The sequence below is a fragment of the Uloborus diversus genome, chromosome 1 (genome assembly GCF_026930045.1).
Source record: "Uloborus diversus isolate 005 chromosome 1, Udiv.v.3.1, whole genome shotgun sequence".
Lineage (NCBI taxonomy): Eukaryota > Metazoa > Arthropoda > Arachnida > Araneae > Uloboridae > Uloborus > Uloborus diversus.
In genome coordinates this window covers 253,862,839-253,874,553 of record NC_072731.1, presented here as the reverse complement: position 1 = coordinate 253,874,553, position 11,715 = coordinate 253,862,839, and the positions used below count along the sequence as shown (strand labels likewise).

The window sequence follows — 11,715 nt, the reverse complement described above, 5'->3', positions numbered from 1 at the left end:
ACACACGGTTTTGAGGTTATTGAGGTTTATTGCTGTCGTTCGCACACATGCAGTTAATAATTAAAGCCTCTTAATGCTCATGTTTCATCAAGTCATCAATATTTGCACTTTTAATTTCAGTACAAAATGTCGCTTTTTACTTCCTTTTACAAAAAAGGAAGTATTGTATTCGCGAAAAAATTTTCACTCAAAAATCTACCTTAATTTCCATTTTGCTCACCCTCGAATAAATGATAAGGTTTTTTTCGACTCGACCACACGTGGATAAGTGCCTACGAACGTATAGACATCCGAAATATCAATTTTGTAGAATCCCGAATTAACTACAACGAGTTTTCTCGTGACGTCTGTATGTACTAATGTATGTATGTGCGGATATGCGTATGTATGTCGCATAACTCAAGAACGGTATGTCCTAGAAAGTTGAAATTTGGTTGCATTTGTTTTTGGTTGCATTCGAGTGTTTCTAAAGGGGTCTTTTGCTGCTTAATCATTGTTAATTTCGATGTAAACTCAAGTAGTGTTATCATTTGGCGGACACTTGGCGACCAAAAGACCAGCAATATATCGCCAAGTTTTGTCGCCAACTTGGCGACAAATTTGGCAATTTTTTTTAAAATCTGATTTTAATGTGGCCACTGTTGGTGATATTTAGAGAGTAAACTATGCAATCACATTAAAATTGTCAGTAATGGGGAAATGACATTAAATTGGAGTAAAAGGAAGTCATGTGATGCACACATCAGCTCGTTTGTTGTCAACTTTCTAGAAGTTTGGTAAAGTTTTCTCGAAAACACTGCCTATTAAGGAAAATACTACCTATACACTGCTTAAGTAGATTGGTAGTTTTGAAAAAACTAAGAAAGAAAATTACCTTACAATATCTTTCTAAATGTAAGGGATAGTTTTAAGAAAATATATGAATCATTTAACGTCGCATGCAAAAATATTTTGCTGAATTTAGAGCTTATTCTGGAATTTTCACAAAGTAAGATGATTAAAAAAATATCAAAAAAAAAAAAAAATTGCTTCTTCAATTAGTCTCCTATATGCATGCATGATTGAGGCGCTTGCGACTAAAATGAACGTAGGAAATGCGACTGTAACTTCGTTAAATATGATTCGAAGGATATTTGTTACAAACGAAGGGGACTTAGGATAAATAGAAGTTAGTGGGGTAAAAACTCCCATTGAAAATTTTAAAAGCTCAAAATTGAGTCATACTGAAAATTTAATGGATTTAAAAGCAAAATTGTTGTCTTTAATTGAAGTAACATTGACAGTGAGATTTCAGAATTTGCAGTAATTTTAGGTAGGGGCAAAGTGAAATGGTGAAATATTTGCTTTACTTTTAGCGCCATCTATCTAGTAATATTTTAACTATGTAGTAACATGTATAGTTAATTGCAGTCAAGAAAAAATTACCTTTGAAAATCAAAGAATATGATAATACAATCAATTTTCAAACATTGATACTCACATTGTAATATTTTGTTGTAAGTAAAAAATTATTTTTGTTATTATTAAATAATAACGTTATTATTAACAACATTTTAAATATTAATTATGACCTACTGATATTCAATGTAGTATTTATTTGCTTAATATTAAACTTATTTGTATTTTTAATGTTTTTTGCAGTTAGTCAAATGCTTACAGGGCAAAATAGATGGGGAAAAGTAAAATAGTTCATTACATTTACTTATTGAATATTTTATCAAATCACTTTTGTATTCATTTATTAATTAATTTATTTAGATTCCTTCGTTCAATAATTCCGCTATTTATACATTAATTCACTTATGTTCTTCGTCGTTCATTGTTTTATTGACTGATTTATTTTTTCTCACCTATTTATTGATTTATTTCTTCATTTTCTTTTGTTATTCATTCATTCTTTTATTTACTCATTTACTTAATCAAAAATCTCTTTAGTAATCGAATAAAAAATATTTCATTAGAAAAACATTTCATTTTTTACTTTGACTCCTGAAAAAAAAAAAAAAAGAAGTGAAAAATTTTCCGCTTTTTTCAGGGGGTACAAATTTAATGCCAAAAATTAAAAATAATGTTTAAATGCAAGTTTTATTTATGTCATTGTTCTTTCTTTATGTACTGTAATTTTCAAAACAAATCTCCAACTTGTTCATTTTGAAAAAAGTAATTTGTCTTAACTATTTTACTTTGCCGCACATTCCCCTACTTATTTTAAAATTAGAGACTGATCCAAAAATTCTAGTAAAAAGAAAAAAAAAGTAATGTATCATCTAGTGATCAAAGTGCTTCGGTTTTGAAAGTTTAAGTGACCTAAGTTAAAGCACTGACCTAAACTTCATGTCAGTAAATATTATGGCAAAGATATGCATATTGAAATTTCTAGAATAAGTTTTAAAATGAAATTCATAAAAATCCTTCATTAACAGTCGTTGACCGATATTTTTTTTCCAAATGTTTTTTGGTTCTGCTTCAAATGCAGCTATCATATTTGCAATGACACAAGAAAGTTATGTCACTGCGAATGTAGTTCTTTAGTCTCGTTCCGAACAACGATCATACCTTCTAGCAGCCCATTTGAATAATTTAATAAATATTCATTGCGTAGAAAGTTCAGGTTTGCATGCTTACGTGTCATTTGTGTAAACATATTGTTAAAGAGATAAGTCTAGAGTGACCCAATGTTGTTTATGACAAATGTGGCACCTTATTTTGCTTCTTGATTTGAAAGGTTTTCCCGAACCACAGATGCAAGAACATTCTCTAAAAGTAAACTAGAGCGTTTAAGACTTAACGGAATAAACTAGAATATGAACTTAGACAAAAGAAAGGGTTTGTACTGTACATAAAGCAGAACTATATCCGCCTCATGCTGAAGATATTCCAAATTTCCATAAGGTTTTGCACTTCAAAGAATCGAAATTCACTTACTTTGTTCAACTTTTTATAGAGTACGCAGACTGGAGTTTTGGATTTGGTCTCTGGGAGTAGATCAGCCAAACAAAAGATGTTTCCCAAAAAATTCCATCAAGTGTTGTGCTCAAGATTTTGAAATGGATCACCTAAGTATCTGCTTGAAAAATATTGACTTAGTTTTTGAAAGAAATGGTTTAGGAGGAAAAATCGATTGTTATGAGGATAGTTAATGATAGTTGTGCCAGTGACAGTTTACCAAAAAAGGACATTGTCTTAGTTCTTATCGGAAGTGATCATGCGACAAAAATCGATTGGATAATGGCACGTGTGCCGTCAAAAGTTTACCCAAAAAGGACAACGATTTAATGCTTTTTTGGAGTGTTCGTATAAGAAAAAATCTATTGGATAACCAAACACGTGTGTCATTGAGTTTACCCGAAAAGGACAATGAGGTATGAGTTGTGAAACTGAAAGTTTCTTTGGGTGAGCTTAAAAGTTCGATGAAATTTAAGGTAGGATTCCTTTTTTTAACGGAACTTATTCCTTAATTCGTCACTTCTGAGTTGGAAGACAATCAATTCTGTACCTCAAAGCCAGATTAACGTAAGTCACATAATTGCTACTTTACAGGAGAGAGGGAAAATGTTTGCACGGTGCTTACAAAGGACGGGACTTGCGCTCTTCCAACATTGGTAAATAATGACAAACGATTTTTTTCAGATCTTCGTTCATATGGCTCAATGCGAAAAAGCATTCATTCTACAGTCGACTCCCTCTACAACGCGATTCGATTTACGCGAAATGACTATAACGCGATTTTTTTCACCGGTAAACAATTTTAGACTTAATGCGAATAACTCATCCGCAACGCGAAAATTTTCAGAAGGGATTCGCGGTGTGAAAGTATCGGCTTTGTTATTGGTTACCAAAAACATTTTTTTCGTGAATGGACCTTCATCCCTTCAGCATCACTGGCAGAGGAAAATCCCACACCGTACTGGTCTAAACATAGCTTTGTTTGTGTATGTAGAAATAACTACTCCGCATTTACCATTTTTTTAAATTGTAAATTTGAAATTTGATGAAATGTACCAAAAATCCATCAACGTCCTCATTTTTTTTCAAGTTACGAATATCATTACTGTATCTACTGCACAGTATTATTATAGAACATCATTTTATTATTACTGATGAAATATCATGAAATATCATGATGATACATCATTTTATTACTACTGATAAAATTATGTTTCCTTTTATGCCAGAGACAATTGGGTGAATGTAAATAACTTATTTATCCCTCCATTTGGGTTGATGTAAATAGGTAGATAATCGCAACATACACAATCAGCTTATAAGCTGAAGTAGTTCTTCTACACTAACAATAATCAAACTGTTGCCCGTAGTTCGCAAGCGATTTTCTGAATCGTCCAAATGCAATCTGAAATCATTTAAGGCGGTCCGGGACACATTTTGAAATTTTTTTATTATACACTTCAGAGTTTTGAAATTTTTTTGCACTGATTCACCATTTATTTAATACCTTAGTGGCACATATGGCACTTATACTTAGTAGTACTTAGTGGCACTTAGCAGTACTTAGTGGCACATACGGTATATGGCAAGTATGTGGCCAGTAAGGTACACATACCTTACTGGCTTATTTTATGTCTCTCTTTCCTGCTGATCACTTGTTTTGTGCATCGTAACAATATTTTATGTTGATTAAAACAGCATTTTTAAAAATACAAATAAAAATTCAGTTCTTTATGTAAGAAACAGTAATGTATAGTTAAGGAATGGTTTAAAACAGTTTGAGGTAGTGTTAACAAGTTTCTAAAATAATTAGATATGTTTATAAAAACATTTACTCGCACCTTTTTCCACAACGCGAAATTCCGACTTACGCGAGAAGTCTTGGAACGCATCCCTCGCGTAAGTCGGGATTCGACTACATACAATGCACTAATAAAAGGAAAATCGCAATTTTTGGACTTGCGCTAGTCTGGCACAGAGTTGAAGTAAAAGGAAACAGGAATTTAATACATGAAATACACCACCAGCTCAGTCAATTCCAGCCGAGAACTGCAGTTTCGTGCTTATTAGCACTCATCAGCCCGTCATAGGACGTGGATGAGCTGGAGGTGGAAAACAACCATGCCTTGCTTTCAATCTTCGAGTTGAACCGAACCATCGCTTCGGTCACTCATCTGGTCTGTGCTGATTCTGTATTAGATATCAGTTTGTTTGGCACTCTTGGCTCCCCTAAGAAGTTTTCCACCTTCAGCTCATTCACTTCCTATGCCGGGCTGATGAGTGCTAATAAGCACTAAATTGCAGTCCATGACTAAATTGACTGACTGGCGGTGTATTTCAGAGGTAAACTGTTTAATTTATTGATCATAAAATTATTTTTAATCTGAAATTTTTTTTTATGCTGCATATTATCGTGAATCTTAAATTCTATAATATTACACAAAATACTGTAAATTAGAAGCAAAGTTTAGAAAACAAGTGAGGACAAGCCAAACAAACTGGTAGCTAATACAGAATTACCACTGACCAGATGAGTGATCGAAGCAATGGTTCGGTTCAACTCGAATATTGAAGGCAAGGCAGGTATATTCAGTAAGTTACCGCCCTATAGCCTGGGCTAAGGCAGAAATACCATTTTCCACCTCCAGTTCAGTCACGTCTATGCCGGGCTGATGAGTGCTAATAAGCACTAAATTGCAGTCCTTGGCTGGAATTGAATGAGCTGGTGGTGTATTTCATGTACTCCTGCCTTAGCCCTGGCTATAGGGCGGTAACTTACTGAGAATTTCAATGTTTCATCTTTAGATCCTTTTTTGGGCCGTGGTAGCCCGATCGGTAGAGTGTCGGATTCGGGGCCGGAGGGTCCTGAGTTCGAAATTCGATTGTCGAATACCCACCGTCGTCATTAAAGGGGATTGGGCGACGTTAAATATGCTCGAGGTCTCAATGTCCTCCAAGTGAAACGATATCTCTGGGGGTGCTAGCACCAGGTAGCTATTAGCTCTTGCTCTAGTTCTAAATTCTCATTAACTGTTCGATCCGGTGATGGTGCTGCCATCTATCGGTATAAAAAGTAATTCAGGCAAGGCACTTAGTATGCAGTACTCGACATAAATACAGTTGTAGTCAGTTGTGACTCGGAATCGAAAAAATCGAAAATCGAGATCCTTTCTTTTCTTTTGGACAAGTTGAGAGATTGCATTTTGTGAAACGTGTGATACACTCTCTGAGAGTAACAGAGAAGGAAAGGTTTGACTTTTTGACTGTTTGTTTGTGAATGAAATTATGTTTCCTTTTACCCCAGAGACAACGGGGTGAATGTAAATAACTTATTTATCCCTCCATTTGGGCTGATGTAGGTAGGTAGATAATCGCACTATACACAATCATCTTAGAAGCTTAAGTAGTTCTACACTAACAATCATCAAACTGTTGCCCGTAGTTCGCAAGCGATTTTCTGAATCGTCCAAATGCAATCTGAAGTCATTTAAAAGGAAAAATTATACAAAACATTTAATCATGCGCTGAATTCAGATAAATTACAGACACAGGTGTACTTCAGATCGAAATTTAGTCTACCAAAAATGGATTGTATAAAAAAAGACTGCTGCTTCCATTTACTCCAGAGTGCAGTATTTATGTGCAACATGGAAACACCTAAATTGCACTTTGAAAATAGCTGGGACGGTGAAATTCATTACTACATGTTTTTAATAACTTTCTATAGGACAAGTAAAGTTAGTTGAAACCAATGCCATTGCATTTGAAGACCTGTTGAAGAGGAAAATGTAAAGCCACTTAAATTTCTCAGTCATTTTCAAACAATGACAATACCTACACAATTGTTCGGAAACACGCGGAACTACCTGAATATATGTTATGCGTCATCTACTCTACACTGGCGTGTGCAGGTAAACGGCAGTATCTGCAGAAATGAGTTTTCGAGATATTTGAAGAAATGTGTGGTGGATTCAATACTAACAATAGGAAAATTTTGGAATTAGGCGCTTCTTTTATATTTTAAAACTAGTGGTACCCGCACGGCTTTGCCCGTAATAGAAAAATGAAAAGGTCTTTTGGTTCGCCTGTATATTTACAAATAATGTATGGTGAATTTTCTCGCCAATTGGCTTGTACCCATGTTACGATTCCACGTTATGATAATTTCGTATCTCGCCAATTGGCTTGTGCCCATGTTACGGTTCCACGTTATGATAATTTCGTAATTTACTCGTCCATCTTATGTTAGCTTTGTTCTTAAAACTGGAATAGAAAAAGAACCACATCGAATTTTCGGAAAATCTCTTCGAGGTGCACAGTCCCATGCTACAAACTAACTTTGTGCCAAATTTCATGAAAATCGGCCGAACGGTCTAGGCGCTATGCGCATCACAGAGTTCCAGACATCCAGACATCCTCCGGATATCCAGACATCCAGACAGAGAGACTTTCAGCTTTATTATTAGTAAAGATTGATTTCAATAAAGCTATTTTGGCACATTATGCTCCAAAGGTGACTGGTAAGGAACAGTTTCAAAAGTTTACTATAAAATAACTTAAATCTTTTACAAATACATGAATAAAATAAGTAAATAAAAATGAAAATAAAATAAAACAACAGTTTTAATTCACACACGAGCCCTTTCATTCATAAATACAGTGAACATTGAATAATGGTTACGAAGTTTGAACAAGGAAAAAAAAGCTTGGATATCCAATTTTTACTGTCAAAAGAAGGAATCACAGATATTTCATTATTAGTAAGACGAATAACTTAATGAGTGACGAAAATTTCATTCTCCAGAGGTGCAAAAAATTAAGTAATTAAATGAATTCATTATCATGAGCGGCTCTATCGATATAAATTGGATAATCGATTTTTTATGACGCAAATCATCAATTATTTTCAAAAGTTGGTGCCGTGTGAACATATTTGAACTTGATTCGATTTGCGTATCAGGGCAGGTTTCTTTCCATAAAATGCATATCTGCTATTGAAACGAGATATATTTGGGAGTTTAACCTAGTTCGATTCGAGTGTTAGAATGCCATTGAATGCCGAACTGCTAAACCGTGAAAGGTTACTAAATTCCGAGCATTTGTGAATTTTTATTTTAAATCCCTAAGTAGTATAAAAATGCCAAACAATAGCTTTATCGTATCACTTGATTAAGCTTTAATCAATCCAAAGTCATGTTGTCTCAGGTAATCGATTGTTCATTGTAAAAGGAATATAGATGATTTGTATAATTTTAAAGTTTTTATTTATGCTTGTTGTTATAAAATCAAGCTTTGTTATCTGTGTTTTAACTAACATAATAGTTGAAGAGTTGCTATTTTCCAAAATCCCATCGTATACAAAATTTTACTTAAAACTTGCATTAAAAGTAAAAATTGTTTTCTAAATTCGTATATTAAAAAAAAAAATATATTAAATAACTTGTTATACGTGAAAAGTCAGCAACGCTTTTTGACGTTTACTCTTAAAGAAGGAAAATATAGATAATTAGAAAGATGTTATGCAATGATAGTATAGATAAAGAAAGATATTCTTTTCCGTTAGTTTTAAAGTACTTTTTTCATTCTAGTTATTTAAGTTTTTGTTTTGGTTCGACGGATTACTCTGTTATGAAAGTCGGAGTTGTAGTAATGTGTATTCGTGGACATATTTCTAATAAATACCTCTTTAAATCAAATTCGGAAGACAAGCTTTGTCTCTATCAAAGTTTTATGATTTCTTTAATTGATTACATTAATTAATGAAGATATTTCTGAGCAATGTGATATTATAATGCTAATAAATAACTCCTTAAATCTAATTCGGAAGACAAGCTTTGTCTCTATCAAAGCTTTATGATTTCCTTAATTGATTACATTAATTATTTAAGATATTTCTGAGCAATGTGATATGATAACGCTAATAAATTATTCATTAAAAATCAAATTCGGAAGACAAGCTTTGTGTCTATCAAAGTTTTACGCTTTCTTTAATTGATTACATTAATTAATCAAGATATTTCTGAGCAATGTGATATGATAATGCTTAAACTAGTCAAGACAAATGAATTTCAAAAAAAAAAAAAAAAAAAAAAAAAAAAACACAAAAAAAAAAAAAAAACATTTTATAAAGACATTGTTTCACGATGAAAAACTATTTTTGTTAAACCTTAAACAGTTTCGAAATGCTTTGTTAAAAGCATTTATTTTATACTTTGATCAATATCGAATTTGTGTTTTGGCAAGAATTCGAACATGTTTATTAAAAAAATATATTTGTTTAAGTTGATATTAATCATATGACTAATTTAAGTTGATTATTTACAAATCAATAAGTGTCAATTAGTATAAGTAGCAATATATCAAAGCCATTTCAGCAATATGTTAGAAAACTATAAACTCAAAATTTTAGAAATAATGTACAACATACATTTTATCTAATTTAGAAATAGGCAATTCACTCTCATACCTCAATAAAACTAATTTGTAGTTTTTTTTTTCATAACAATTTTACTGAAATTTTCTTTGCAAACACACAATTAGAGAACGTTAGTTCTATAATTTTTTTTTATTTAAAAAATTTTTTAGAAGGGAACAAATTTATATAAATTGACGATTAAAACTTCTTCTCTAATTAAGGTAGTATTTTTTGACATTGCAATTAGAAATATTTATCAGAGTAACAATGAACGTAACAAAAGTTAACAGATTAACCATCAAATAATTTTCTTTTCCGTGATGATGTTTTGGAAAATACTTCCATACATTTTTAATAAAATAATAATGATAAAATTATGTGAATTGTATGAGATTATGTTTTTTAGGTAATTCTCGCTACAGTTGTGGTTTCCTTAGTTGCTGGGTCTTTGATACCAGAAGTAAGTACACGATTTATTTCACTGAATGCTTTACACAGGGTAAAATCACTGCTGATTAATTATCATCAAAAGCATTTCTGAGTATCAAAAGATCTTTGTGCTAAGTTTGGCAAAGATCTGACGTAAACTGCGGATTTGTTATAAGGAAAACTCCCTAAAAGGGGTGGTTGTTCCTCATAAAGCAAAGATTTGTCGAAAACGTCCTTATTTCGCTTTTTTTTTTACAATATAATTTAATTAGCTTAAAACGTTTATCCGTAACCAGATACAAAATAAAATGCGTAATCATTTTTAATTGAACAGCATCGGCAAAAAATTAAGACTTAAAATTGTTCAGACAACAACGCGCTGAACTAAATAAGGTAATAAGGTCCTTAACCGTAAGAAGAAGTTTTAGCAAAAACATTGTCTTGAAATTAATGTTGCTAGAAAATGTTTTAGACAGTGTCAAAGTGGCGTCCTTGGCAGGATTGAAAGAGAGAAACACTTATTAAAAAAACTACGCAACAAAATAACCTGATTTGGATTAATGTCTATTAGATGCATTTATCATCAATAAAGTCAATCATTTGATTGCGCTTGACTTACATAAATGCTATTTTCGTAAAAGGCTGAAATGTACCTACAGTTGGTTCCGACAACAAGAGGTCTGACCTTCGGCGAATTCTCTTAGAAAAAGAAGAAATTCTTATATTTCCACAAAACTAATACCTATGCGGTACATTATTAGCAAAACAAAACTGTTCTCCTTATTTGTCTTTAAATAAATAAAATGACTTAATGCTTTTTCATCGGAGCTCTAATTGGATGTCTCAGTTGTCAAACCACTTTTTAAAAAAAATCCTCATTTCTGCTTTAATAGTGCTAAATCAATGCTTAGAATGTGAATTTATATTAAACTTTTGGTTCAGTACATTTCTCATACTGCAATTGCAGAAAATGTAACACGAGGACCCATTCACTTCTATGGATAACACTATCTTCTTCATCACTTTTCTCGACTTTTTGTTTTATGGAGTTAATCGATTTGGCAAGTGAAGCATCCAATTATCAGAGGGAGAACTCTATTCAATTTTAACTAATTCTGATTGATATTGTCTGATAAGGGTTTTCAATCTTTATAGCCTGTGCATCTCGCACCTAAGCCTTACAAGTTTGGATACAATATAAAAGACAAGCATGGAGATCAATACAGGGAAGAAGTCGGTGATGGAGTCAGTGGCGTGAAGGGCAGCTACGGATTCACCGATGCCAGGGGCGTACACAGGCGTGTTGACTACGTTGCAGACCATGCCGGATTCAGGGCTCAAGTCAAGACCAACGAGCCCGGCACAGCCAACCAAGACCCTGCTGCCGTCAAGATGATATCTTCCGCTCCGTATGCCGAACCTGAAGCCGGAATCTTGGGTGCCGGACTTGTAGGTGCACCTGCTGTCTTAGCTGCACCAGGAATCGTTGGCGCAAACGGATTGGGCCTTGGATATGGAGGATTGGGATATAATGGACTAGGCTACGCTGGTGCTGGATATGGTGGTATAGGGTATGGTGCTGGACTCCTTGGAGGTTTAGGCTACGCTAGATATGGTTATTAACTAATAAAAATTAAGTAGATGATTCAATTTTGTGTTCATATAAAAGTAAATGCTGAATATTTTCCATTGCTTATCTGTGATCTTTTAGGGAATTATTTTCTCTGCGCTCTGCAGCTTACGCCTGTTATGTTCTCTGTGTGATCTTTTCCTGTATCTTTAAATTGTAGATGTAATTTGCGTTATATGTTGCATCTTGTGCTGGTTGCCTTTTGTTATGTTCTTTATGTAGTATTAAATGTTTTTGGAATTTAAATTTGGCTTACTTGTGAATTATTTGCTGTTATTAGTTTCACTTTTGTTTC

The 11,715-nt window shown here is 33.2% G+C and overlaps 1 protein-coding gene across 1 annotated transcript in view; it reads left to right on the top strand.

Moving 5' to 3' along the window:
- The window catches only part of LOC129220098 (uncharacterized), a 98,445-nt gene extending 87,032 nt beyond the window's left edge, over positions 1-11,413 (top strand). The window contains exons 15-16 of the mRNA XM_054854442.1: positions 9,768-9,821; positions 10,946-11,413. Coding sequence (XP_054710417.1) covers positions 9,768-9,821; positions 10,946-11,413 — 522 coding nt within the window. The remainder of the gene's footprint in view (positions 1-9,767; positions 9,822-10,945) is intronic.
- Positions 11,414-11,715: the final 302 nt, after the last annotated feature.